Genomic DNA, 25,964 nt, shown 5'->3' with positions numbered 1-25,964 from the left:
ATCAAACGCACGTTAGGACAGCTCCTTGCCGTCTCAGCTGCCTTCGCTTGTGTTGTGCTCGTGTTCCGGTTCGTGCGCTGCGGCGATGTTCAATACTCTTGACATGCGACGCCTCAGGCAAATGCCCTTGTGGGCGCTCCTCCAGACTTTCGACGCGCCACGGTGGCCGACGAGGGCTTCGATGGTCTCGTGAATTGGCATCGATCCAGTATCTTCGACTCGTCAAGCGCCTTTCTTTTACATCATCTTCGGCGCGTCACGGATGCATCAGATTCTGCAGTGGAGCTCAAGTGTTGCTGTGTCGCGAATGCAAGTTTGTTGAGGTCTGACTCCGCATGCATTGTTGTGTGACACGAGCGCCCCGGCAGAAACCCTGCTCGAGGCCTCCGAGCTTTCGCTTTGCTCCTGACTTGTTCGTGAGAACCACGCACAAGGGAGGTACGAAGGTGCCCTCGTAACCTCGATGTGGAAGTGTGCTCTGGCTACGCGCCGCCACCTAGCTATCTGAGAGTGGTGTCGCACAGTTTTGTTCGTCCGATTGCTGCCGTCGGCAGACAGTCTGCCTTCTGAAAACGTCCATTTGCGACAACATTCTGGCTGTTTTGGTCACTTCAGTGAAGTACAGTTTTACTTGCGATGCTCCTGGCTGCCTATTGATTAATGCTTTCTCACTTCATCGTTGCCCTTTGGCACTCATGCATGCGTCGGGAAGGTGGTCGCTAATAGAACAATCTAAAGCTGATGCTTTCTCGAGCAAGTGTCCGGTGACGGGAAGAGCCTTGAGTGCATGCAATACTCGTTCGGTTGCTATCAGTCCTTGACCTGGGTGGCGAAATATTTCTTGGCCTCTACAACGCTGAACGCATCGCAAGCTCGCTCCAGCTGTTCAACAGTACAGTCCGGGAACTTAGGCAAAGACTCTCGCCCCATGCCATATCCGTGTGGGGCCGGCAAACTATCTTAGCGATGCGTATAGACTCCATCATCCCACCGACCTCGCTTACCGAAGATGGCGATCTTCTTTTCACTAGCCTGCCTTCTAAGGAAAACCATGGTGCTAGCGCAGCCCCGGTTTCCAAGGGTTCTCCGAGCAACTCCAAAATCACGAGAAGAAGGAACACGTGTAACCCTACCCGACCGGAGCATATCGTCTTTGGGACGCTCCCATATATTCTCGACAGCTGCGACATGGCCGATAAGCGGGTTTGCGATCACGTTGCTCAGCAAGTGCTATTTCATTGGGCGCGCAAGCTATCATGTTACAGCGCTTAGCCTGCACGTTAGATGAAACCAGGAAGTCATTCGCACTCCTCATCAGCCTAGCTTCCCGACTGCCATTGTTGGTCGAGTAAGCGAACGATTATGGGCGATAAAAGGTCCAGCAATCCTTCGCAGCAATGCGACAGACGGCCATCACCATAAACGCCTCCCACGATGAAGGCATCTATTTTCCTCGTCGCTCTTGCGGCGGAACTGGCTCATGGCGCAGCTACGAATGGTAAATTCACGGCTCTGTCATACAATGTCGCTGGCCTTCCGCAGATCCTGCAGAGCAACGATGTCCCTGGTGATAAGACAGACAACTCGAAACAGATTGGCCAATACTTTGCCAAGTATGGCTACGACATCATCCACATGCAGGAAGACTTCAACTACCATGCAGCGATCTATGAGACCGACAACCATCAGTTCCGCTCTGTAACTTCCGGAGGTGTGCCATTCGGCAGCGGTCTCAACTCCATTTCCACAAAGAACTGGATCAATTACACTCGCGTGAAGTGGAACACTTGTTCCAATGCTTCTGGCGCTGACTGCCTGACTCCGAAGGGATTCACGTTCATGCGCTGGAACCCGTCTGAAGGCGTTTACATCGATGTCTATAATCTCCACGCCGATGCAGGGTGAGTGAGGATACTGAGGCGAATTACCAACCCGAACCCACATGCTGATTGCAAGCAGCGACGAGGACGAGGATCACGTTGCGCGTAATTCCAACTTGCAGCAAGTCGCCGATTATATCGATGCATGGTCTAAGGGCAATGCTGTTATCGTCATGGGTGACACAAATTGCCGTTACACGCGTTCTGCAGACACTGTCCTCCGTACTGGCTTCCAGACGCAGAACGGCCTCACCGACCCATGGATACAGCTGCAACGCAACGGTGTCTATCCGACCGCCGGATCAGATGCGCTGCTATGCGACAACCCTGCGAAGAGCAACGATTGCGAGATCGTTGACAAGCTCCTCTTCCGTGGCTCGCGCATTCTTACATTGGCCGCTTCGGATTTCAAGTACGACGGCAACAACTTTCTCAACACCAACCCAGACCACAAAGGAGCCGTTCTGTCCGACCACAACCCAATCCTCACCACCATGTCTTGGTCCGTCTCACCCTCATACCGTCAGAGTGCCTTCTCCGGTGGTCCGCACGGCACATGGTTCAACAGCCTGCCTTCCCTCCCTGCATCGCCCAAAGCATCCATTATCACATTCCGAGGAGCCGAAAGACTCGACTCGGTCAGCGTCCAACTTTCCAGCGGGGAGAAGTTTACTTACGGCGGTACGGGCGGTACTGCAGCCTCATTGACCCTGGCGTCTGGTGAGAACTGGACCAAGACTGTGCTTTGCACCGGCCAGAAAAATAGCCACACAAGAAACTTCTACATTCAAGCTACTACTAGCTCGGGCCGGACCTTGCAAGCTGGTACTCGCACGAGCGACTGCACGACTTATACTGCCGACGCTGGATTCGCTGTTGTGGGTTTCATGGGGCAGGAAGGAGATGAGATTGATCAGCTCGCGCTGATCTATGCACCAATTCGTTGAAGCGAGATGCTCTGAGGACTACTATACTGCGACATACCTTGGTTGAAACCGTGTCCCGATGTTAAATGCTTTGTGTCCCGTGGAATGCTGAGTCATGGCTTGGTGGGACGTAGGTCTATACAGCTTCCAAAATGCGGTCACTATGCTCCAATACATACCTCACGATCAATCCCAACCGCCAAGGCAGGAGAATCTGCCATGTTTCACGAAGCCGCATTCGCCTTTGTCCAACCGCTGCGAATTTTCCAATGTCGACTAGCCGGGTCCGTCGCAGAATGTAAGCCGGAATTGGTAACAATGGAACAAAGGACTTTTACGCGCCAAAGTTACGAAGACGTCGAACTGACACTCACTCTCGATCACTCTGATTGAAAGGCACAGTTTTGGCAAGAAGTGTTCCTCCAAACCTCGATACCCGTCATAAAAGAAGCACAATGCCTCCAAAGCGAGGCGTAGGCCGTTCGAGGGGCGCCGCGTCGCGCGGGCGTGGAAGCAACAGGGGCCGAACGCAAGCAGGCAAAAATCACACGAGGATGCTCAGCGATATCACGGAAGAAGGGACATCGCAACTATCCGAGCAGCCAGTTGCGGGAAGACCGTCGTCACAGAGGCGCGCAGCGAGCAATACCAAAAAGCGATCCTTCCATCATGACGCGGAGACCGAAGAGGCCAGCATTCCAGCAGCTACAGAGACAAAGCGCGAGACGAGAGCGCAAGCCGCGAAGAGAGTGAAGCGAATTCACGAAATCTCAACGGAGTCGATGAGCGTCGATGAGAGCGCGGAGCCAAGTCACGACCAGGCGAGAGGCTGTGAAATCGGGAAGCTCGTTGCCCGAGTCACATCCCCGATGCTGCCATATACGCCAAGCAGGGACCTACTTTCCTTCGTCCACTTCTGTGGCCTAGACTCAGACATCGACACCGAAATCATAGCACTGAACCTGACTGAGCTGACTCTGACCGACGGAAACTGGCACCCGGATCTTTCGGGCATGGTGCAGCCGGCGTCATGTTTCCTCATCGCCAGCTTGTTGACTCGTAGACAAAACTTGGTCGAAGATGTCGCGGCGAGTGTTGAAGAGTTCGGTATTGGGTTCGAAGAGTTGGTGAAGGGATATGCGCTGCTGTGGGAATGGAGGGACAATCTGAGAGGAGTTGTTGGAGGCTACGAAGAGCGCTTGGGGGACTTGCCGGATCCCATGTTGTTTCTAGGATCAGCATCGCACGATGAGGTGCTTTTTGACCAGCAGGGAGGTCATGACGAGGTTTCCGACGAGAGGCCGGAGCCTGAGAGGTGGGATGTGGAAGTGGTAGACTTCTGAGGCACAATGCATATACCGATTGGTCTCTCATAACCCTGAAGTGCGTGTGTCTCAGCTGATCTTGAAGGCTATCGCCTGTGGCCCGCTAAGTCAATTATGTACATCTGTCAGTGTCATGGATGTCACCCTTCGTAACGATCAAAGTTGAAGACGGACGCGACAGGATCAACTACCGATTGTGCGAGCAGGGGCCGCAGCAGTGATTCGCCACTTCGCACTTGCGTGAGCGGCTTAGATGCGTACGTGTGTGCGTATGTAGTGAGGCTAAGTAAAAGCTGTCGCCTTGCATGTACAAGCTGAGTTGTCGCGCAACAGTGGCGAAGAAGCCAGGCGGCGCGGACTATTTTTAAGCTTATGCTAGCCTAGCGCCAGCGTCGCGCGAGGGGGCGGAGCTGCCAACGGTTCGAGAATTAAGGGACTGGCCGCGCCAGCCTCTCTAGAACCAGACCAGGCATCTCAACTCTTACTTCATACAATCTCGCGCCGAGTATTCGCTGCGCAAGAGATACCCCGCTCGGCACTACGTCGCACGAGCTTCTCATTACACGGCATTCGACAGCGCAGGGACATCCTTTGCTGCTTGCATACCAACCGAAACACCACCACAATACGATTCAGGAGTAAACAGGACTTCCAGAGCGCATCAACTTTCTGAGGCGGCAACAATGGCTGTGGGTATACTCCATGTATCTTTTCAAACGAGGAGCCAGCAACTGCAGCAATGGTATCGGCTTCTTCTCTTCGAACATCATGGCTGACTAGATTGCGACGAGCAGTACAACAATGGCTACGGCGGCGGCTACGGCCAATCCAACCCCTACGACAGCGCGCCCCCGCCTCAATACGGTATGTTAGATCTAAAACTATCAATACAGACATGGCTGCTCACTCCTTACCAGGTCAGCAACCCATGGAGATGCAGAACATGGGTCACGGCCAGTCCGACAATACCTACGGCCAACCTCAGCAACCCAGCGACCCCAATGCGATTCTCAACGACTGCCGCGCTGTCGGCCGTGCAATTGATGACCTCGAGTCACGTCTTGCTGCCCTGCAGCGCAGCCAGCGCCAGTTCATCTCGTCTTCTGGTGGCTCGAACAAGGAGGTCGACTCTCTTAGCGCCGACATCATGAGCGGTTACCGCGGACTCGCCGATCGCGTAAAGCGCATCAAGTCGCGCCCCGAATCGCAAGACCCGCGCAACAAGCCCCAGGTTGACGCGCTCGACCGCCGCATTCGCAAAGCCATCAACTCCTACCAGCAGGTCGAGAGCCAGTTCCGCAAAGATGTTCAAGAGCAGCAGCGCAGGCAATTTCTTATCGTGCGCCCGGATGCGACAGAGGAGGAGATCAGGGAGGCTACTTCGGAGGGCGCGGATACTCAGATCTTCCAGCAGGCACTCATGAACTCCGACCGTAGGGGGCAGGCTCAGAGTGCTCTCTCCAACGTTCGCCAGCGTCACGCCGCTATCCAGCAGATTGAAAGGACCATGCTCGAGCTGCAGGAGCTGTTCCAGGACCTGGATGCTATCGTCATTCAGCAGGAGCCTATGGTACAGAACGTGGAACAGAAGGCCATGGATACGCATGAGAACTTGGAGCAGGGTAACGTGCAGGTGGACCGCGCCATCGTGAGCGCGAGAGCTGCCCGCAAAAAGAAGTGGATCTGCTTCGGTATCTGTGTGGCTATCATTCTGGTCATTGTCATCATCATTCTCATCTGGGCTGGCGTCACTGGCAAATTCGTAAGTTGACCTTTGAAATTCGTCAAGAGAACAAGATACTAATGCAAATATTACAGAACAGCGGCGGCGGCAATAACAACGCAAACACTGGCGCTTAAGCCTGACGTCTACAGGCAATGTCATTGCCCATACAACTGGTTCCCTTTTATGTTTTCGACTGCGATACCACGGGACTGGGCCAGGATTTCGGCCCTGGCCAGTCCGATTCACTTTCTAGCCACTCACGGTCCCCCGCCTATTGTTTTACTCCCCACCATCTGAGACGCAAGGACGTCTTTGGAGACGAGAGACTTTGTCCGAGGTCCCGTACTTGCCTTCCCTCATACTTGTCAGTTTCTTTGTGTTCTGTACCAAAAAGGAAATACTAGCGCAGGCGTTGAAAGTTGTGAATTCATCAAGATAGATTCAAATCGGATTACCCTTCTGCTGCACTCGTCATTGCGTTTTGATCGTCTCTTCAACATCGCGGCTTGGGCTACAGGAAGAACATCCGTTTCAGCCTTCCACCTCCACCGCTCTCGACTCACTCAGATCAGGCATCCAACCTTTAGGTCTCTCGGCGCCACGTACGGTCAGCCCATACAATGCCCGCTCTACTTTCTCGACACTCTGCCGCATTACATCGGCTTTCTTGTCGGCCTCCTTGCCGAAAGGCCCCGTGCCGTTGGTGTTGAGCGACTCGAGAGCGGAGCGCAAAGCGCGCAGATCGGTGAGAATGTTGCGCTTCTGGGCCGCGGAATCGACCTCCATGTCGTTCTCGTTCTCGCTGGAAGACGGCGCAGGCAAAGCACCGCTCGTCGCCATAGCGGTGATGGCAAATCTCATCAGCTCGCCCGTCATGTCGTAGATTCCCAGCACGTAGTCTTCGTAACCCAGATCCACGCCCGGGCCTTCCGAGTCCAGCGCGCGGACTTTGGCGCACGCTTCTTCGTAAGTGAGAAGAGATGCAGTAGTCAGGTAGTGCTCGAAGGAGGCGGCTTCAATGTACTCTTGATTGCCGCCGGATACTTGGCGGGCGTAGCGGTAAGCGTTGAGATTCTGCACATCCTTGGAGATGGAGGCATAGGCGGTCTTGATAATTGTGTAATACTGCGCATTGGACTTGTTGATGTGCTGAGGTAGAGGCTGGTTGATGGTACGAAGGCTAGAATATGGGTTAGCCATAATGTGGCTGACAGGCCGTTGTGTTTGCCACTGAAGGTTGGATATACCGCTGAAGAGTGAAAATGCTGGCATCGTTGTTAGCTTATGTTCTTTTGTATAGTTACTGTGATTATCCTCACATCTTTTTGGATGCGGCTGTGATGTCTCTTGAAGCCTTGATGATGCGTTCTCTGCGGTCGTGGTGCTCGTCCAATTCTGCGCGAAAGCTTTCGAACATGGACATGAAGGGCGATTGCGGCGCCTGGCTATTTTGGTCCTCCATGGCTTCGTGAGGTCGTTTGATACCCATTGGAAAACGTACGTAAGGTAGACAAAAATAGAAAGGATGCGGTCTGGCTTGCGTCAAGACTTGCTGCGTTTACGCTGGAATCTTGACGTTCTTGGATCTGAATCTCGCAACTTCCGCTTCGAGATGACCGCGATTCTCCCACCTCAGCTCCAGACCCAATATGCTGTGCAGCGTGCCACCGAACTCACAGCCTCGAGACTACCCCAAAACTTGCAAGTTTGGCATGACGATGATGCCGGGACCCGTGTACTACCGTATCGTTGGCCATTGATGGACGGCGATTGAGAGCGCAGCCAGTCAGCGGGCCAAAGGCATGGCTCTATGTCCGCCAGTATCTTGCCACATACACGTGGCGAAAGACTATTATGCTGCTAAAAAGGCAAACACTCACATAGAAGTCGATTACTTTATCTCGGTGGTATAGAAATGGCCACGTACAGGTCTGATGATCCATGCAAACTTCCAAAGATGTTCAGCCACGCCATTGCGATTTTGCCTTTCTCATAAGGCAAACTGGATTGGTGTGTTCAGCTATGCCAACACTCGCAGGCCAAGACGCCACTTCACCACGTTTGTAGTGCGACGCGGAAAGCGTAAGGTGAATGAATGGAGAGACTTCACTGTTGACAAGGCTATAAGAGCAGAGCCTTCTTCATTACAAATTCTCTGACCAGATCTCAATCCACCAACCACATATTCAGTCAGCTCAACCAGCCAAGACAACAAGTACCACTAGCGAGATGAATGCCTTGATTTACCTCCACGTCTTTCTGACCGTTGCCCTTGCGCTGCCTACTCCGCAAGGCCAAGAACCCTGCAACGTCCTCATCGAGGCCTCACCATGGCAGATTTCGAATGTAGTGGTTCTCAACAACCTGCCGACTGCCCCGACTGGCTCACCGATTCACTTCCATATCAGCGACAAGAACCCAGGACTTGAGTTCGAAACTGACTGCGGAGTCTCTATGGCGCAAGGGACTGGAGCGAGGCCCGAAGAAGCTCAAGGTTGGCATTCATGCAATGATCCCCAAGTTAGGTTCCTCTACCAACCGGGCAACCTTCAAATTCGCAGGAGCTACGTTGACGATTGGTGAGTCTCTCCTGGGCGTAATGCTGTGGCGCGAATCTTCCAACTGACAAACTGCAAAGTCTCGGCAAGCCTCCGTATAATGGAAGTGCCTTCTATGGCAACGCGAATACAGGTTTCCAGGTCACTTCGACGGCCGATGGAGAGGTCTGGACGCAGACAGAAATGGAGATGCCTGCTACCTCGCAGACGTCGTGAAGCCAGAAAGGCGCCCGAAACATCGGCTGACGTTGAAGGCAACCATAAAGTGTTGAAGCAAATTCGTGACTTGGCCTTTTTCATTCCTGTGAGCAGAAGTTGGTCCATTTTTTCGACGACTACGTAACGAGCCAGTCAATCAGTGCACGTAGCAGTCTTAATTGAAGCATCTTTTCCCCCAATTTCGGTGTCGATCGATGATTTGGCGCCTCCCTGTTTCGACAAAGGAAATCATTATAGTGGAATGTCAAACCAATAAGAAGATTAATGTATTCCTCCTGAGTTTGCGATTGAGTCGTCTGATGTTTCCGAATCTGCCCCGCGGCGGGGCACAATTTCTCCAGCTGTGACGCTTCAGCGCCGGACTTCAAAGCGATTCGGGGACCCGCTTGCTTGCTTGCGACTGATGAGCTTGTCTGAGAAACAACAAACCTTCACACCCCGGCAGCATACACACCCCGTAATTTGAAGCCACCGAAAAAGCTTCAAAGCCTCAAAATGTCTGGACAAGACCAGAAGAATGTCGACAAAGGCAAAGCTCCTCAGACCGACGGCGACGTAGCGAAGACAAACACCGGGAGCGCACCAAATGTCACACAGGCAAAAGATCTCCAGGCACTTCTCCAGCAGCTTGCGCTGAGCCAAGGGCCGAAACCAGAGGGAAAGAAACAGGAGGACTACAAGTTTTGGAACACGCAGCCTGTGCCGAAATTCCAAGAGCCCAATCTCTTGCAAACCACAGATGGCGGCGCAAAAGAAGGACCTATTTTGCCGGATCACATTTGCCAGGCGAGCGCGAAGCCGGAGCCTGCGAAACTGCCGGACGGCTTTGTATGGGATCTGTTGGACCTTGAAGAGAAGGCAGAGCTACAGGAGCTGTATGATCTGCTTTACAACCACTATGTCGAGGACACTGATGGCTCGTTCCGCTTCAACTACTCCGTTGAATTTCTCAAGTGGGCACTGCAGCCGCCGGGTTGGAAGAAGGAATGGCATATCGGTGTGCGCACAAAGACCGCAGACGAGAGCAAGAAGGGCAAGCTTGTGGCCTTCATCTCCGGAGTACCAGCCAGCCTGAAGGTCCGCCAGAGCAAGGTCAACGCTGTGGAAATCAACTTCCTGACCATTCACCGCAAACTGCGTTCAAAGCGTCTCGCTCCTGTTCTCATCAAGGAAGTCACCCGGCAGTGCTATCGCAACGGAATCTACCAAGCCCTTTACACCGCTGGAACTCTCCTTCCCACACCCGTCACAACATGTCGCTACTATCACCGTTCTCTCGACTGGCAGCACCTCTACAAGACCGGCTTCAGCCACTTGCCTCATCGTTCTACGGAAGCTATGCAAATCCGCAAATACTTCCTTCCGTCGAAGACATCAACGAAGGGTCTCCGTCCCATGAAGTCTGAAGACGTGCCTGCAGTGAAAGACCTTCTCGTCCGCTACCTCGACCGCTTCCACCTGAAGCAGGAATTTAGCAATGAAGAGATTGAGCACCTCCTCTGCTCGGCAGCTGCAAAGGGCGTCGTATGGTCGTACGTGGTCGAGCAAGAAGGGAAGATCACGGACTTCATCTCATACTACCTGCTCGAAGTAAGTTGAACCCGCTCAGGTTTCCGCTGGGGCCAATGAATCACATGCTAACACTAGCCAGTCCACTGTCCTCAAAGCCTCCACGACCGAGACCATCCGCGCCGCCTACCTCTACTACTACGCCTCGGAAAGCGCCTTCGCCTCCGGCCCCGCGGACAAGGTGCAAGCGGGCCTCAAATCGCGCCTCGACGAGCTCGTGCACGACGCGCTGGTGCTCGCGAAGAAGGAAGACTTCCACGTCTTCAACGCGCTGACCCTGCTCGACAACCCTCTCTTCCTGAAGGACCAGAAGTTCGAGCCAGGCGACGGCAAGCTGAACTTCTACCTTTTCAACTGGCGGACGCCGAAGCTGGGTGGCGGCGTGGACGAAAACAACCAGATCGACAAGACGAAGATGGACGGTGTTGGTGTTGTCATGCTATAGATTGAGCGAGATACCAAGTGTTGCCGAAACGTGGCCGACAGAATTGTTATCGGTGAAAGCATTCGTGAATCTGAATGAAGTAGAGATGTCTCGTTCCCTTCTCTCCCGAATCTATTTCCAAACAAGTTCAATGGTGTATCTTTACATGGAAAACGACAAACCAGGGCTGATGCTACTGTACATGAACTTTCGTTGCGCCCTCGCTTTCCCAACGCTCCCGTGCATCCGGATCCGGCATGAGCGCGCGGCCCGGACATTTCTACATGTATGCCCTGTCTATCAGGAGATCATGCTGCACCGTCGCGGATATCATACAATAGCTTCTCTTCGTCTTCAACGCCGAACTTCCTTAATTCATTCGCCCCATAGGACGCTTACTTCTTGTTCTTCTCAGCCCTCTCCTTCTCGTGCTTGGCCACGAGCTCCTTCTGCAGCTGCATAGGCGCAGGGGCGTAGTGGCTGAACTCCATGGAGAACTCGCCCTTGCCCTGGGTAGCGGCACGAAGCTGGCTGGAGAAGCCGAACATGCTGTTGAGCGAGCAGTCGGCGGTGAGGGTGAAGTCCTCGGCGCCGATCTCGGTGTCGTTGATGGTGGCGTTGCGCTTGTTGAGGAGGCCGACAATGTTACCCTGGAACTCGTTGGGCGCGTTGATGACAGTCTTCATAAGGGGCTCGAGGACCTGCGGACTGGCGGCAAGGAAGGCCTTGCGGAAAGCCTGCTGGGTGGCGTTCTTGAACGCAAGTTCGGACGAATCCGTCATGTGGGTGGCACCGTCGTTGATCTGCATGTAGGTGCCCATGACTTTGTGACCGAGCAGAGGTCCATTCATACACGAAGCGTTGAAACCCTTGTCGCAAGCAAGCAGGAACTTCTCGGAAATGGTGCCACCAGTGATGGCCTGCTCGAACTCGTTCTCGCCAAGCTGGCCAGTAGGCTCCATGAAGCCGACGACACGGGCGAAGTCACCAGCACCACCAGTCTGCTTCTTGAGGGTGTGGTCGAAAGGAACGCGGGACTGGATGGTCTCACGGTAGGCGACCTGGGGCTGACCAGTCACAACCTCGACCTTGTATTCGCGCTTCATGCGCTCCACGTAGATGCTCAGGTGGAGCTCACCCATGCCGGAGATGATGGTCTCGCCAGATTCAGAGTCGTTGTGAACGCGGAAGGTCGGGTCCTCGCGCTGGAAACGGGAGATGGCCTTGGAGAAGTTGGGGGTATCCTTGGTGTTCTTGGGAGCAATGGAGAGCGAGATGACAGCGTCGGGCACGAACATGGAGTTCATGCTGTAGCCGAGACCGCCCTCGGTGAAAGTGTCACCGGAAGCGCAGTCGACGCCAAAGACGGCGCAGATCTCACCAGCACCAATCTCCTGAACCTCCTCCATCTCGTTGGAGTGCATGCGTACAATACGCGGGACCTTGACCTTCTGGCCGGTGCGGGCGTTGAAGACGTTGGCGCCCTTCTTCAGAGAACCTTGGTAGACACGGATGTACGTAAGCTGCCCGAAGTTGGACTCTTCGAGCTTGAAAGCAAGCCCGACGAATGGAAGGCTGTTGTAGGAGACAAGCTTGACAGGAGTCTCGGAACGCTTGCGGTCAAGGGCGAGGTTCTCGACTTCGGCGGGGTTGGGGAGATAGTCGACGACTGCATCAAGCATGGGCTGGACGCTCTTGTCTGCGAGGGCAGAACCCATGAGAACAGGCGAAAACTTCAGACTGATAGTGGCGCGGCGAATGGCAGCCTTGATCTCATCAGGAGAAGGTGTACGCTCGTCAAGGAAGATCTCGGCAATGTTCTCGTCGACGTCGGCCAGGGTCTCAATGAGCAGAGCCCTCTTCTCCTCAGCCAAGCTCTTTAGGTCGGCAGGGCACTCATCCTCCCTAACAATCTCACCATTCTCGCCCTCAGAGTAGATAGCCTTCATCCTGATCAGATCGACAACACCCTTGAACTCGTTCTCCGCGCCGATCGGAATCTGAACGGCGGCAGCAGGGATCTTGAGCTTCTGGTTGATGCCCTCGACAGCCTTCCAAGGGTTCGCGCCAGCGCGATCCATCTTGTTCACGAAACTGATACGAGGTACGTTATAACGCTTCATCTGCCTGTCGACAGTCACAGTCTGACTCTGCACGCCAGAGACGGCGCAGAGAATCATGACAGCACCGTCCAGCACACGAAGGGCACGCTCGACTTCGATGGTGAAGTCAATGTGACCGGGAGTGTCGATCAAGTTGATGTGGTATTTCTCGTCCTTCAGCTCGCCAGTGACAGGGTCCGGAGTCTTCTTGATCCAATCGCAGAAAGTCGCGGCAGACTGAATGGTAATACCCTTTTCTCTCTCCAAGTCCATGCTGTCCATCTTTGCGCCGACTGCATCCTTGCCACGAACTTCGTGAATATCCTTGATACGTCCAGTATAGAATAGAACACGCTCCGTCGCTGTTGTCTTGCCGGAGTCGATGTGCGCGGCAATACCGATGTTCCTGACTTTGTCCAAACGAGCCGCCTCCTTAGGGTCGAGGTTCTCCACAATCGCATCCTGAGTGAGATTGGTCGGATCGTGGGCAGCAGCCTCCTGGATGGCAGCGGCAGCGGACTGCCACCTGCAGCTTTGCCATTGTGCTGTGCGAGGTGCCAATTTCGATGAAGTCTGAGGACGGATGGATGGGGGGGCGGATGAGGCGAAACTCCTGCGGCAGGCCGCCCACTCGGCGCTTCGCAGAGCAGGCTGGCGCAGGGCGTTGCGCGCGAGGGCGGTGGCTCGCATTGTCAAACGAGTGTATTAAAGGACAAACGTTGAAGGAAAAGAGGATGATGGCAATGCAGGAGACGGTCCTACAATTTTTTGGACGCTTCCCTGCAGCGCGATCGTCTGGCTGGGGTTAAGCTTTCCATCGGGTGCTAGTGAGAGGATGGGTGCATGCTGGATGATACGCTGACAGGGCACTTACGTTCTGAATTATGCGCATCACCGCGGAGTTTGCCGGCTTGACGAGTTCGTCATGACTCTAGATCTTTTGATTGATCAGCGTGATATGGAATAAAATAAATTTGTCCCTGCTGGTCGATATCAGGACGTCTCCATCAACGACAAGATGAAGTGTGTCGTAATTGGAGCAGGTCCCGTCGGGGCCTTGGCCGCGCTTTATGCAGCGCGTCGTGGTTGGGACGTCGAAGTATACGAGTTGCGAGGAGGCAAGTAATGGGCGAGAGTGTTGTGAGGCGAAGTTAGGTGCTAACCAAATGAAAGATCTCAGAGATGCCTCGACAGTGCCTCTTAATTTTACCAAATCGATCAATCTGGCACTCTCCGAACGTGGCATCAATGCCATGCGTAAATCCGATTCGCCCAAACTCGTGGATGCCGTCCTCTCAGAAACGATTCCAATGCATGGCCGAATGATTCACAGCCAGGACAAGAAAGGGAACGTCACTGAAGAGTCTCAGCTTTATGATGTCCACGGACGTTTCATTCGTGCTGTCGATCGTGCCAACCTGAACAAGGTCCTTCTCGACGAGCTGGAAGGGCTTCCAAACGTCAAGCTTTTCTTTCACCACAAATTGACGGGAGTTGATTTTAAGGTAAAGAAGGCCTGGCTAGAACGGAAAACGAACGGCTCTCCTCAGACTGCCGATGGAGCCCAGGCCAACCAGAACCAACAACCACCTGCGAGACCTCAAGAAATCGAGATCAACTTTGAACTCATCCTTGGTTGCGATGGAGCCCACAGTAGCGTGCGTTACCACATGATGAAGTACCTCAGGATGGACTACGCCCAGACATACATCGACACTCTCTGGTGCGAATTCACAATCCCGCCGGCAAAGGACGCGAGCCAACCCTCCCCTTCCGCCGCTGAAGGATTCGCCACTTCGCCCAACCATCTTCACATATGGCCTAGCGACGATAAGATGTTCATCGCCATCCCCAGTACAGACAAGACCTTCACCTGCACCCTTTTCGCCCCCGCCGCCACGTTCGCGGAGCTTGAGTCGAGCGAAGACTCACTCCAGACGATCTTCAACGAAAACTTTCCCGGCGTCGTTCCCGGCTTGATCTCGCCCTCGGCCCTCCACTCCCAATTCACGACAAACCCACACCTTCCCTTAATCTCCATCAAATGCTCTCCCCACATCTACAGCCCAGGAGGCGGCGTGATCCTCGGCGACGCCGCGCACGCTATGCTCCCCTTCTACGGCCAAGGCATGAACGCCGGGCTCGAGGACGTGCGCGTCCTTTTCTCCCACCTCGACGCTAACGCCGCCGACCCGCAAGCCGCGCTCGAATCCTACACGGCCGAGCGCGTGCCCGACGCCCACACGATCAACGACCTCGCCAGCGCCAACTATTGGGAGATGCACTCGGGCGTGCGCTCGCCGCTGTATCTCGCGCGCAAGACCGTCGAGGAGTTTCTGTCCGACAAGCTGCCTTCCAGCGGCTTCCGCACGCAGTATGCGCGGGTGTCGTTTAGCAATCAGCGATATTCGGAGGTACGGGAGGCGGTGCAGAAGCAGAGCACGATTCTGCTGCGTGGGATTGTTGGCACTGCATTGTTACCATTTGTGAGCTCGGCGGCGTGGTGGATCTGGCGCTGGAACCGGGCCACGGGCACAGGCAGAGTCGCGGTCAAGGGAGGATTTGGGCTGGGCACGTGGCTGACGGGACTGGGTGAGAGGATTGGTCGTATCTTCACCTGAGAGGGAGACGGTAGGAGGTAAGGGAGATACAGAACTATACACGCTTTTGAGGCTGGGGAGGGAGTCTGTGCAGGTCTCGATCTTGCTGGAAGCTCTGAGACACGCGACAAGAGGACAAGCATCGAAACAGCAAGCGTGCCAGTCTGGCGCTTCTCCATACAGATCACCCGATTGTGGCCGACAGACTGGCCTTGCAGCATTTGTTCCTGGTCGCCATACAGCATCAGTCTGACAAGATGAATTGCCGGATGCATCCCAATAGAACTTGTACGATAGTGTTATAAAAGAGGCATACATTGGACCTTATCACTACGTATACATCTGGCGACGAAGTGACTGGCAAGATGCAGTAAGGTGGAATCGCTAACCTCACTTCACTAACCTCACATCACCCCCACGCCCAGCCCCACACCCGCTCACGGACCCCACGCAATCACATGCCTCAATTTCCACATATATATTGTTGTGCAGTTGCGTATGACATAACCAGAAGCATGAGTAGGCGACTCGGTCATGTGGCGCAGTGGAAAGCACTATGACGGAGACCCCCTGGGTCGGCCTCGCCAGTCATCGAGGACTGCTGACCTGGCACAACCACCGAAAGCAAAATCACCTTAACCAGTGGTTTTCTTGACACCCCCCGAACGAGGTGAGGTGGTTCTTTTGCCGGGTTCGAATCCGGTGTAAGGCGAGTCTTTTTGCTTTTTGCTGTGGGAGGAAAAAGGGAGGGGGGAGGGGTTGGGCTGAGATCACGTGCTCGAGTGGGACAGGCACCCGCGGTCAGCATCATGAAAATGTAAGATGTCCACCATTTTGTTTCAGACTTTGTGTTATTCGAAAGCCGTGGGGCGACGTGGCATGCTATATTCGCCCTGTCGAATCGCTCACGAGACCATCTATAGCTTCATGCCCAACGCCTTGTGCACACGCAGTGCCTGCCTCATGCTCAAGTCAAGCATGATTTCCTATGCGTTGGTTAGTTAAGCTCGATTGTTAGAATGAATGACTGGTGTGATACTCACTTCTGAACCACCAGGGATGGCATATGCCCTGACGTCACGGTACAACCTCTCGACCTTAGCACCCTGGCCACCGCGAGAGTAACTCAGACCTCCGAAGATCTGGGACGCCTCGCGTGCGCAGAATTCGAAAGTGGTCGTCGCCTGCGCCTTGCAGCCGGCAATCGCACCGCCCAGCTTCAGCATGGCCTCGGTGTCGTTCATCTTCTGGCACTGGTAGATCAAGCTTTCAAGCCATGAGTACGAAGCCTCAATCTGTCTGGCCATGTGCGCAAGCTTCATGCGAATCACAGCGTGGTTGATGAGCTTCTGGCCGAAAGTGCGGCGCTTGTTGGCGTACTTGACGCTCTCCTCGTAGCAGACACGCGCAAAGCGGACAGCCTGGATGATGATGCCGATACGCTCGTGGTTGAAGTTGGTCATGATGACCTTGAAGCCCTGGTTCTCCTTGCCGATCAGGTTCTCGACGGGCACCTTGACGTCTTCGAAGGTGATGTAGGTGGTACCGCTGGACCAGACACCCTGGCAGTCCATGCGGCGGGTGCTGACGCCGCCGAAGCTACGCTCGATCAGCAGGACGGAGATGCCGTTCATGCCCTTGTCGCTTGTGCGGACGGCAGTGGTGAAATAGTCGGACCTGTAGGGATATATGAGTAATTGGGGTGGTAAAAGATGCGGAGAAGTACTCACCAAATGCCGTTTGTGATCCATTTCTTCTCACCATTGACAATGTAGTGCTTGCCGTCCTCACTGAGCTTGGCCTCGCAAGTCAGATTCGCGACATCAGATCCAGCATCAGGCTCAGTGATGGCAAGGCAAATGCGCTTGTCGCCACTCAGAATTCCAGGCAGGATGCGGTCCTTGAGAGCCTTCTTTCCGTGTTTGTAAACGGGAGGGCAACCGATTCCGAATCCACCGAGCACATTCCAGACAAAGCCTCCGGAGCCGGAGCGAGACAGCTCATCGGTGATCAGCAGCTCGTGGAACAGATCCCACTTCTCTGCAGGGACGCTCTTGGGCGGGTTCTTCACGAGATGTGTGGGGTAGGGGTGGACGCCGAGAAGGCCAGCCAACCAGCCACGCTCGCCCATAGTCTTGTACACGCTGTCCGGAACCTTCTTTGCCTCGTCCCACTCGGTGACGTTCGGCATGATCTCGTCCTCCATCCATTGGCGAATCTCAGCTCGAAGGTCTGCATGGGTCTGGTTGAAATAAGGAGTGTGGTAGCTTTGGTACCAAGAGGGATCTGCGTAAGGGATCAAGTCGCCGAATGAATCCATCGCCTCGGCCTCCTCCTCAGCAGCCGGACCCGGGGCGGGTGCGACGACGCCTGGCTCTGCTTGTGGCTTGACCTTCTCTTTCTTCTCCGCGGGCGGAGTCGCAGGCGGCGTGGGAGGAGCGGCGGCCTTGGGCTTCGAATCGAGGGAGCCGACTTGCAGCTGCTTCTGGTACTTCTTCAAGATGGACTCGTTGTGGTATTTCCAGAACTGCTTGCTGGCATCCTTGCCGGCAACACGCTGGAGGACTGTGCATGCATGTCAGACTATTCATTCTTTTGTAGCTGCACAAGATCGCTCACTCTTCTTTCCTCCAGGGTGCTCATCCTGGAACTTGGTCAAGTCGTAGACGTCCTGGTCGACGATGATGTAGAGATTATCAGGCTTGTTGTGCGACGCCACGTCGCTGGTGGAAAATGTTTTGGACATCGTGATGAAAATTGTATAGAAAGGAAGGGGTATCAAGGTGTTGACAGATGCAGGAAGGAAAGGGAACGCGGTATGAAGGAAGAACTACAAATCCCTGGGGTCACGCTCGCGCGCTCGGTCGTATGTCCTGACATGTGAAAGCGCTCCGTTCGGCAGCCGAGCATGTGCAACGGCGGGATGATCTCACCGGCCTGCTCAGCTCACGCGTACGAGCGGCAGCGTGAAGGTCATCTGACGACTGCGGCTATTGCCAACCCAAACTCTGTTATTGGCTGGGTTTGCGTGTCTCAGCCTTTGCGGCGTCCGAGATGCCTCGGCCCATGGACGCTGTCAGATGCATCGCTTGGCAAAGCTGGGGTTGGGCCACGCGATGTGGAGACGAAGGCCGTGTTTTGGAAAGGCCAGGGGAACCAACATGTTTCGCCCACCGAGGGCCTTTCACGATACATGCCATCAAATTCGCTGTGTACGACATTGCCATCCATCCCCTAGGCGAAAAAAGCAGATAGGAAAATGTAAGGGCATGATGTGAATCCATTTCGTTTCACACGTCCAGGCCGCCGCCGACATCCGCGCCAGCGGTGGACCATTACGTCAGTCGTCTCATTTGGTAGCTCATAGGACACTGATTGTCGAGCTCGTAAGATGCCGTCTTCCAGTATCACAGGAGAACGATTCTATCGAGACCACCCGGGCACTTCAGTCTTGGCTATCATCCAAAGGATACCTCAACATCATCATGCCCGAACAGAAACCGGTCGTAGTCAGAGAAGGCTCCTCCCTCCAAGTCTCGGGCGGGCAGACGGAGGGAATGGAGAGGGCAAATGCATTGGTCGGGCTCACTCCGAACATCTGTGCATCCAGGATGGTGGCTAAGCCTCATTCTGCATCCGCTGTCCACCATCATGGTGAGCAGGATACAGTGGTTTTCTCATTTGCCGGACACGGAACGGTCGTGAGCGAGGGCGGGAAAAAGAGGCAAGACCTAGGTCCAGGTGACTTTGCCCTTATACCGTAAGTTGATGAGAGTGATTTCCAGCGACCGAACGATGAGCTGAAAAGTTGAAGGGCATTCGCCGAGCATCAGGAAGTTAATGACAGCAACGAGGATGTCGTTTGGTGCATTGTCCGTTCGGGCGGCGAACCCTGTGTCGTCAACATCGATGGGTGGGGCAAGAGTTGATAGCATGAACAGAATTTATTGTTATCTTTTTATGCAGACAATGAATATCTGAGAACCTACGAAGCTGATATGCAATGACACGTCGACCACTGTTCTGCTTTCCCCTTATAGCGAAGCTTCTAAAGTCGATGCGACTCTCATTCAACGGCTTAGTGCTGTGCCAAGGGTATTGTAGCGAAGTCCTTTTTTGGAGTGGAACAGATAGCAAATGTTGCGTGTGTCGTTACGCCCTTTATGTCGTGGGATCACTGGGGTTTTAATGCATGTGACGTCAGCCCTACCGCCTCACACGAGCAGAATCGCAACCTCAGCAAATGCTAGGGCATGTAAGCGATTTCTCTTCCGTGTACTGACATCTACAGAAGAACATCCTTGTACACGGAAGGATTCTCAGATGTCCGTAGGATGCAGGCGATGGATCGGCAGCTGGACGAGGAGCATGGTCTGGCTGATGCTCTCTAGCGGCGCCACCGTTTGAACCTAATATTCCCTTTCCATCCGCGCGTCCATTTCATGCGAACCCATCCGGGATCTTCACCTGAATATGCCATTAGCAAGGCTTGCTCTAATATTCGATCTCCGCTAAACCTGTGCCTACATGCCTTTGGCTTCTTTGGCTGAAGTGCGGCCCAGTACACACGACGCGACATGAACTCAGCCGCAGCGGGCAGCGAGATGGACCAGCAACAGAACCCCAACTCCTCGAACAGCCAGGATGCGGAGTCCAAGGTCCCTGGCGGCTCTAGAGCGAGTTCGCAACCCTCCCAGGATGCGAAAACTGCAGAGAAGCAACCCTCGAAGCTCAAGCAGCTGTGGGCCAAAGTTGGCCTGGACGTGCCCACCTGCATGATGATGTTCAAAGGCTCTGTGGCACCCATTGTCGCGCTTGCAATGTACCAGTCGCCGAAGGTTGCTGCTCATTACACGACGCTGGGCTACCTGATTGCAATCATGTCCATTCTCGGCCTTCCCATCATGCCTCGGGGCAAGTTCATCCAAACGATGTCCATGAACGTCATTGGAGTATGTCTTGGAGCCGCTGTCAATCTTCTGGCTCTATATACATCGACACAAGCACGCTTGCACACTGCGCGACCGGGAGATGCTCCGACCGCATACAATTCATCAGCATCCGCCGTGTGTGCCATCTGGTTGATGGTGCAGATTTACTTGGTCAACTATCTGCGGTCTGCGAGGCCTCAATTTCAATTTCCGGCCATCGTTTACTCAATTCTGGTCATTGTGGGCATGTCTTACGGTCCTAGCTTTCCGAACATGACATACGCTATCAGCTTCACTGAGCGTCTTATTGAGGCCTTCCTGACGGGATTTGCCCTCGCCACAGGTGTTCACTTCTTTATCTTCCCCGTGAGCTCTAGAATGGTGGTGTTCAAGGAAATGACGGGGTATATCATGTAAGTATGGCGGTAGTTCTGTGGGCATAACTCACAGCCAGGCTAACGTGATCTGCGCTACAGGTGTCTTGAAGGCATGCTGAAGTCCCAGACTGCTTACATGGAGAGCATGGAGTCTATCGACCCGGTTGCTTTGCAACAGAGGCACATGGATGAGATCAAGACGGATCCCAAGAAAGCCAAGAAATTTCAAGGGCCATTGCACACTCCGGCTGCAGATGCTATGAAGGGCGTGTTCCTCAAACTCATGGATCTTCACACGAAGCTCGGTGGCGACATAACTCCGGCCAAACGGGAGTTTGCTATCGGCAAGATGAGCTCTAAAGACATTACACATACGTGGAAGCAGCTTCAGTTGATCTTCGTCCCTATCCTTGGACTGAGCTCCAGCATCGACGTTCTACGAAGACATGCCGAGCAGCGGCACTGGGCAAGCTCTGAGCTATCTCCAGAGGAGATTCAATTGAACAAAGAGCAGATTGAGAATCTACACATGATGATGAAGACGCTCCACGGTCCCTTTGCGGAGATGAAAGACGCCATAAGCGCCGGATTCAAGCACATAATGCTGACCCTCGAGCTCACCAAAGCTCCCAAAAAGAAGTTGAGTGATGAGGAAGGCAACGGTGAGAGACCTCCGGCGCCTGGCTCATCCGCCTTCGCAGCTTGGCTCAAGACGAAAATTGATGACTTTCATCAATCGAAGCAGACAACACTCGAGCAATGGTGCCAGAGGAAAGGCATCCGCATTCCGGACAACTTCTTCAACGAGTCTTTCGACCCTAGACAGGAGGCACAGGGTGCCGACGAAAGCGTACCAGATCGCTTGAGGAACGAGCTATTCTTTGCTTTGTACATGGAGTATCAGTTGTACAGAGCTGGACGTGCTACTCTCGACATGGCCCTGTTCGCCGACAAGATCAAGCAGGATGGCAAGCTGAAACGCAACAAACTCATTTTCCCCGGTGCCCGAACTTTGCGTAAATGGTTCAAAGCAGCAATTGGCCGCGAAGATCTTTCCCGGCACAGCGAGTACCTCACAGATATGGAGGACGGTGCTTCGCAAGGCCTCTTTTTGGGTGCGAAGTTCGAACGAAAGCGAGATCCCGAGCATCTCCCTCCTCAAAACCTTTTGGAAAAAATCGGCAACAAGATTCGCCTAATACCTGATTTCTTTAGGAGCCGACACTCAGCGTTTGGGTTTCGCGTCATGTGTGCAACCATGAGCGTTGCTATCATCAACTATTTGCACGATACCCAAAGATTCTTTCTCAGACACCGGTTGCTCTGGGCCATGATCATGATCGCCATTTCGATGTCGCGACTAGCGGGACAAAGCACATGGGCATTCAGCTTACGTATAATCGGGACTGCAATCGTAAGTCTCAATCATCCAATTCACGTTCGCCACTGACAGTACACGTATTTTTAGGCCATGATCGCTTCCTACATCATCTGGTACATTGTTGTCGGACACCCTGCTGGTGTTTTCATATTCCTTTGGCTATGGATCATGATAGGATTCTACGGCTTGTTGAAGTTTCCCAAATTCGTTATCGTTGGTAAGTCTAGCCGATGCACTGATGCAGCACCGGTCACTGTTCCAAACGCTGTCGCGACGTGAACAAAAAGCATTCAAGTTTCTTAATGGAGTCTGACTTCCTCTTCTCAGCCATTCTCAGCGTTGTAAGCACGGTCTTGATTGTCGGCTACGAACTCCAAGTTCAAGTCCTCGGTGTCGCCGTCTCCGAATCCAATGGACAACCGGCATACCCTACTTACCTCCTTGCACCATACCGCCTGGCAACCGTCGCTGGGGGTCTCTTTGTAGCATGGATCTGGACCATCTTCCCGTACCCTATCTCGGAGTCATCGGAGCTGCGCAAAGACCTCGGAGCCTCGCTTTACATGCTTGCGAACTTGACATCTTTGATCCACGAAGTAGTGCAGTCGAGGGTCAAAGGCGTCGAAGGCGACGTGCGCAGGAAAGGCACTCATGCTTACAACCTCGAGAAGGCCCGCACAACTGTGTTTGGCAAACTAGTGGCGCTCTTGACCAACATGAGAGCAAATTCGGCATTCTCTCAATTCCAGATTAGGGTCGGTGGCAAATTCCCGAAAGAGGAATACGAAGGGTAAGCCAGCATTCATCCAAAGATCAATGGGAAGGTATGAGACTGTTACTAATCAATTTGATCAGGCTCATCGAATGCGTGCAGCGCATACTGAACTACCAAGCGCTTTTGTCATACGCATCGCAAAGCCTTTCCCTCGCAGACAAGTCAGCAGCAGAGCATACAGCCTGGTCGAATGACTTCCGCCGACTAGTGGCAGACCACCACTCGACTTCAAACCAAATCACCTCGATCCTTTCGCTGCTGTCGTCTTGCCTCACGAACGGCCAGGCATTGCCACCATACCTTGAGCTCCCACAAAAATACGGCTTCGCGCGGAGACTGGAGTCGATCGACAAGAATATCTTGAGCGTGCGACACATCGTGGAGCCTGAATACAGTGCCTTCGCAGTGTTACAGATTTGCGGAACATGTGTGACATCAGATGTCGAGAAGCTCGTGAAGTGAGTCCTCTACGCGCCAGCCACTGTCTGCAATATACTAATGTATTTTGATAGTCACGTCAGAAAACTGGTCGGCGAAATGGACTTTTCCTTCCACGCTCTCAACCCCAGTGGAACAAGCTCTGACGCTTCGTCTTTGAACACGAATGAGCAGACAAAAGCTGAATAGGATTGATGGTATCCATCCACCAAGAGCACTATTCGATTACTCTTTCCACACGTGGTATCGAATTTAATGGGCCTTTCAAGCCACTATATTCTAGCAAATGATTGTCAAGCTCACCGCTAAGAGCGCAATCTTTTCCAGATATCCCGACGTCTGCCCCTGTGTTGCTGCAGTTGGTCCACGATGGCATAAGCCACAGACATGTCGCCTGAAACCAGGCCATCGGTCCCCTCATCGCGTTCTCACTTCTCAGCTTTCGCAAAATAGCCCGCCAAAGTATTCTTCTGCCCTGGATCGATCCCCGCCTTCTTCTTACCCGGGCTCGCCTTCTCCTCCCCCTCCTTCTTAGCAGGCTTCACCCCAACCTTCATCAAACGCATCAACTCCTCAAACTCCTCCACCGTCACAATCCCGCCCGAAGCCTGCACATGGCCCCTCGCAAAATCGTCTCCCAGCCGCTCAATCAGCGGCGTCCTCTCCCCCTCCCCGCCCTCCTCGAGCAACCGCGCATAACCCTTCAAACTCCGAATGATATCCACCTCCTCCCCCCCTCCCCTCCCCTTCGCGCACCTCGCCACACGGCACGAAAAGTTCACCTTCCCCGGCAAATACCCCTCGTTCGCGACCAGCACGATCTCCAGCGCCCTGCTCTTCAGGTGGCCCGCCCACCGCGTCGCGACGACGGGGTGCACCTGCGCGGCGCTGCGGATGCGGAAGACGGCGACGGCGCCGTCGGCGGAGAACTTGGGCGCCGCGTGCGAGCAGCGCTCGACCTCGGCGTTGACCTCCGCGCGCGCGGCGCGCAGGCGCGGGTTGGCCAGCAGGCTGGCGGGGCCCGGGGCCGTGGCCAGCGCGTCCCAGGCGGAGCGCACGTCGTAGGTTGCCGTGCGGCGCGGGGCGTTGACGAGGGAGACGGCGTCGTTGAGGGCTTTCTTCTTGTGGGCTTTGAAGGGCTCGGTCATGTCGGGGAAGGGCGGGAGCCATTTGAGGGCTGTGCCGAGGTCGCCGTGCGTGCCGACTATGGCGAGCCAGGCGGTGAGGGGGCGGACGGAGGGGTGGAGGGGGAGGCAGAGGAGGTAGGTTAGGAGGGAGGAGGTGGCGACTGGGGGGGATGTGCAGGCTGTTACGTGCGAGGAGGATTCGGGGAAGTCGGTTGGGGTTGCGAAGTGATGGTCGATGACGAGGCAGGTGTGGTCGTTGGTGGCGAGGGGAGGGCTGTGTCGACTGCCTTGGTCGAGGACGAAGATGTATGACGGTTGGTGTGCGTCTATCAGTGCACGCTCGGAAGGGCTGTGGACGGTTTCTCCTTTCTTCGGAAGATGTACGTCGATGAGCTCTTCACGCAGGCCGAGGAGGATGAGAGTGTGTCTTAGGATGGCACCCGAAGAGAGGCCATCGGCGTCTTTGTCTGGTACGATCAATGTCTTCTTGTTCGCTCCAGCGCTGAATTAGTTAGCAAGAGCCGCGAAGAAGGAAAGTTGTCGAACTACACCATTCCAGAATGATGTCCCTTGCCGCTTCCATCTGAGCTCGTGGTGCTGGCCATTGGATGGAACCATCCTCCTCCTTCAACGAAGGTGTTTCGTGGTATTCGGGCACATGGGATTTGAATTTCTTTGATGGCGATTCACCGTCATTCGACGCCCCTTTGCGCTTCATATTGGTGACCTTTGGATGACCTCGTGTTGCGAATAGTCTTACGCTACGAGACGCTGTTCGCTTCGAGACGATGCTTGTTGGGCGTTCGAGACGGACAAGAGTCCTGAGGCAGCGAAGCATGAGAATGCAATGTGACAACGTGATTTCTTCCAGCTTCCTGTTGGCGTTCAATCATTTTGATTGTACAAGACACGTCAATTCCTCCTAACCTTCTGTCCACTCTAGAGGCTGGCACCATGATTTGATAGACTACGTCAGTGACGTTTTTGAGGTACATGTGAAACCGGTGGGTACACCTGGGCACGTCAGCACGCTGGCCATCCTGGTGACAGCCTTGCGTCCAAGGGTCTGCCCCGGCGTGCCCAGGGCCTTTCACGTGCCTGTGCCAGACACAGGATGAGGATGAACAAGGGAGGTACAGAATGCCGGTTGGCTGGTGATTCCTGACAGCTCCTCATGCATACCGTGCTGGCTAGACCGCAGGTAGCCTTCGGTGAGAAGCCGGCCCTCTCAGCAACGAGGCTTAAAGGTAGCGCCGCCGGAGGTGCGAGAGGCTATCTAGGTTCAATAACAAACAGCTCCTGTCAGGTAAATCTACAAGGTAGCTAGCTGTTCGTGAAGCGGCGCGGCTCACCCAGACCGTGATGCAGGGCTCACCTCGACTGCCGGGCGGGATGCATCCTTCACAGAGCTCCTCCCACCATCGTCGCACCTCCACTTGCCGCGCCGTGCTGCGTGCGCGCGGAAGAATCCAGCCGGCCATGTCTTCGTGGCTTGAGGGTTTCGTGCCCATGATCAGGGCTCCCGCCGCGATCTCCCTCCCTCCTGCCCTGCGGCGTCTAGCCTCGATCAGGGCAGAGCTGAGAGCCGCTGCGGCTCAGGCGGGCG

At 54.4% G+C, this 25,964-nt stretch overlaps 12 protein-coding genes across 12 annotated transcripts; 8 read left to right on the top strand and 4 right to left on the bottom strand.

The window, feature by feature from the left end:
• Positions 1-1,434: 1,434 nt before the first annotated feature.
• Positions 1,435-2,827, top strand: WHR41_03795 (uncharacterized protein; the record flags this gene model as incomplete). The annotated part of the gene is made up of 2 exons (XM_069372401.1): positions 1,435-1,901; positions 1,960-2,827. The coding sequence occupies 2 exons, from the start codon at positions 1,435-1,437 to the stop codon at positions 2,825-2,827; spliced, it is 1,335 nt and encodes a 444-aa protein (XP_069230677.1).
• Positions 2,828-3,360: 533 nt separating this feature from the next.
• WHR41_03794 (uncharacterized protein) lies at positions 3,361-4,149 on the top strand (the record flags this gene model as incomplete). The annotated part of the gene is made up of 1 exon (XM_069372400.1): positions 3,361-4,149. The coding sequence occupies one exon, from the start codon at positions 3,361-3,363 to the stop codon at positions 4,147-4,149; it is 789 nt and encodes a 262-aa protein (XP_069230678.1).
• Positions 4,150-4,590: 441 nt separating this feature from the next.
• Positions 4,591-6,324, top strand: WHR41_03793 (uncharacterized protein). The gene is made up of 4 exons (XM_069372399.1): positions 4,591-4,820; positions 4,926-4,995; positions 5,049-5,893; positions 5,950-6,324. Exons 1-4 carry the CDS (start codon positions 4,815-4,817, stop codon positions 5,989-5,991), a joined length of 963 nt encoding a protein of 320 aa, XP_069230671.1. The 5' UTR covers positions 4,591-4,814; the 3' UTR covers positions 5,992-6,324.
• Positions 6,264-7,399, bottom strand: WHR41_03792 (uncharacterized protein). Its single transcript, XM_069372398.1, has 3 exons — positions 7,177-7,399; positions 7,105-7,122; positions 6,264-7,037 (listed from the first exon to the last, which is right to left on the bottom strand). The coding sequence occupies exons 1-3, from the start codon at positions 7,344-7,346 to the stop codon at positions 6,389-6,391; spliced, it is 837 nt and encodes a 278-aa protein (XP_069230672.1). The 5' UTR covers positions 7,347-7,399; the 3' UTR covers positions 6,264-6,388.
• Positions 7,400-8,030: 631 nt separating this feature from the next.
• WHR41_03791 (uncharacterized protein) lies at positions 8,031-8,720 on the top strand. The gene is made up of 2 exons (XM_069372397.1): positions 8,031-8,436; positions 8,496-8,720. Exons 1-2 carry the CDS (start codon positions 8,087-8,089, stop codon positions 8,629-8,631), a joined length of 486 nt encoding a protein of 161 aa, XP_069230673.1. The 5' UTR covers positions 8,031-8,086; the 3' UTR covers positions 8,632-8,720.
• Positions 8,721-9,045: 325 nt separating this feature from the next.
• Positions 9,046-10,758, top strand: WHR41_03790 (uncharacterized protein). The gene is made up of 2 exons (XM_069372396.1): positions 9,046-10,224; positions 10,286-10,758. Exons 1-2 carry the CDS (start codon positions 9,130-9,132, stop codon positions 10,646-10,648), a joined length of 1,458 nt encoding a protein of 485 aa, XP_069230674.1. The 5' UTR covers positions 9,046-9,129; the 3' UTR covers positions 10,649-10,758.
• Positions 10,759-11,022: 264 nt separating this feature from the next.
• mef1 (Elongation factor G, mitochondrial) lies at positions 11,023-13,419 on the bottom strand (the record flags this gene model as incomplete). Its single annotated transcript, XM_069372395.1, has 1 exon — positions 11,023-13,419. One exon carries the CDS (start codon positions 13,417-13,419, stop codon positions 11,023-11,025), a length of 2,397 nt encoding a protein of 798 aa, XP_069230555.1.
• A 328-nt stretch (positions 13,420-13,747) lies between these two features.
• bna4 (Kynurenine 3-monooxygenase) lies at positions 13,748-15,350 on the top strand (the record flags this gene model as incomplete). The annotated part of the gene is made up of 2 exons (XM_069372394.1): positions 13,748-13,847; positions 13,903-15,350. The coding sequence occupies 2 exons, from the start codon at positions 13,748-13,750 to the stop codon at positions 15,348-15,350; spliced, it is 1,548 nt and encodes a 515-aa protein (XP_069230554.1).
• Positions 15,351-15,626: 276 nt separating this feature from the next.
• Positions 15,627-18,289, bottom strand: WHR41_03787 (uncharacterized protein). The gene is made up of 4 exons (XM_069372393.1): positions 17,949-18,289; positions 17,060-17,894; positions 16,373-17,006; positions 15,627-16,315 (listed from the first exon to the last, which is right to left on the bottom strand). Exons 1-4 carry the CDS (start codon positions 18,073-18,075, stop codon positions 16,247-16,249), a joined length of 1,665 nt encoding a protein of 554 aa, XP_069230553.1. The 5' UTR covers positions 18,076-18,289; the 3' UTR covers positions 15,627-16,246.
• Positions 18,290-18,500: 211 nt separating this feature from the next.
• WHR41_03786 (uncharacterized protein) lies at positions 18,501-19,328 on the top strand. Its single transcript, XM_069372392.1, has 2 exons — positions 18,501-19,089; positions 19,144-19,328. Exons 1-2 carry the CDS (start codon positions 18,815-18,817, stop codon positions 19,256-19,258), a joined length of 390 nt encoding a protein of 129 aa, XP_069230552.1. The 5' UTR covers positions 18,501-18,814; the 3' UTR covers positions 19,259-19,328.
• Positions 19,329-19,797: 469 nt separating this feature from the next.
• On the top strand, positions 19,798-23,753 carry WHR41_03785 (uncharacterized protein). Its single transcript, XM_069372391.1, has 6 exons — positions 19,798-20,673; positions 20,737-22,051; positions 22,106-22,235; positions 22,346-22,808; positions 22,874-23,251; positions 23,306-23,753. The coding sequence occupies exons 1-6, from the start codon at positions 19,907-19,909 to the stop codon at positions 23,418-23,420; spliced, it is 3,168 nt and encodes a 1,055-aa protein (XP_069230551.1). The 5' UTR covers positions 19,798-19,906; the 3' UTR covers positions 23,421-23,753.
• On the bottom strand, positions 23,660-25,320 carry WHR41_03784 (uncharacterized protein; the record flags this gene model as incomplete). Its single annotated transcript, XM_069372390.1, has 3 exons — positions 25,286-25,320; positions 24,910-25,233; positions 23,660-24,860 (listed from the first exon to the last, which is right to left on the bottom strand). The coding sequence occupies exons 1-3, from the start codon at positions 25,312-25,314 to the stop codon at positions 23,660-23,662; spliced, it is 1,554 nt and encodes a 517-aa protein (XP_069230550.1). The 5' UTR covers positions 25,315-25,320.
• Positions 25,321-25,964: the final 644 nt, after the last annotated feature.

The sequence above is a fragment of the Cladosporium halotolerans genome (assembly GCF_011745625.1).
Source record: "Cladosporium halotolerans strain TM138-S3 chromosome Unknown Sca10, whole genome shotgun sequence".
NCBI classification, from domain to species: Eukaryota; Fungi; Ascomycota; class Dothideomycetes; order Cladosporiales; family Cladosporiaceae; genus Cladosporium; species Cladosporium halotolerans.
The sequence above is the reverse complement of the archived record's forward strand: the minus strand, read 5'-3'. Positions and strand labels throughout refer to the sequence as shown.

Bases quoted from the DNA above. Each gene is read 5' to 3' on its own strand.
- WHR41_03793 (XM_069372399.1), top strand. The intron at 4,996-5,048 runs GTATGTTAGATC...ACTCCTTACCAG, and splicing joins CGCGCCCCCGCCTCAATACG to GTCAGCAACCCATGGAGATG. The intron at 5,894-5,949 runs GTAAGTTGACCT...CAAATATTACAG, and splicing joins CTGGCGTCACTGGCAAATTC to AACAGCGGCGGCGGCAATAA.
- WHR41_03792 (XM_069372398.1), bottom strand. From the start codon at position 7,346: ATGGGTATCAAACGACCTCACGAAGCCATGGAGGACCAAAATAGCCAG.
- WHR41_03791 (XM_069372397.1), top strand. From the start codon at position 8,087: ATGAATGCCTTGATTTACCTCCACGTCTTTCTGACCGTTGCCCTTGCG. The intron at 8,437-8,495 runs GTGAGTCTCTCC...CAAACTGCAAAG, and splicing joins AGGAGCTACGTTGACGATTG to TCTCGGCAAGCCTCCGTATA.
- WHR41_03790 (XM_069372396.1), top strand. From the start codon at position 9,130: ATGTCTGGACAAGACCAGAAGAATGTCGACAAAGGCAAAGCTCCTCAG. The intron at 10,225-10,285 runs GTAAGTTGAACC...AACACTAGCCAG, and splicing joins TCTCATACTACCTGCTCGAA to TCCACTGTCCTCAAAGCCTC.
- WHR41_03787 (XM_069372393.1), bottom strand. From the start codon at position 18,075: ATGTCCAAAACATTTTCCACCAGCGACGTGGCGTCGCACAACAAGCCT. The intron at 17,895-17,948 runs GTGAGCGATCTT...ATGCATGCACAG, and splicing joins GCACCCTGGAGGAAAGAAGA to TCCTCCAGCGTGTTGCCGGC. The intron at 16,316-16,372 runs GTGAGTATCACA...ACCAACGCATAG, and splicing joins CCATCCCTGGTGGTTCAGAA to GAAATCATGCTTGACTTGAG.
- WHR41_03786 (XM_069372392.1), top strand. From the start codon at position 18,815: ATGCCCGAACAGAAACCGGTCGTAGTCAGAGAAGGCTCCTCCCTCCAA. The intron at 19,090-19,143 runs GTAAGTTGATGA...GAAAAGTTGAAG, and splicing joins GGTGACTTTGCCCTTATACC to GGCATTCGCCGAGCATCAGG.
- WHR41_03785 (XM_069372391.1), top strand. From the start codon at position 19,907: ATGAACTCAGCCGCAGCGGGCAGCGAGATGGACCAGCAACAGAACCCC. The intron at 22,809-22,873 runs GTAAGCCAGCAT...CAATTTGATCAG, and splicing joins CCGAAAGAGGAATACGAAGG to GCTCATCGAATGCGTGCAGC. The intron at 23,252-23,305 runs GTGAGTCCTCTA...GTATTTTGATAG, and splicing joins GATGTCGAGAAGCTCGTGAA to TCACGTCAGAAAACTGGTCG.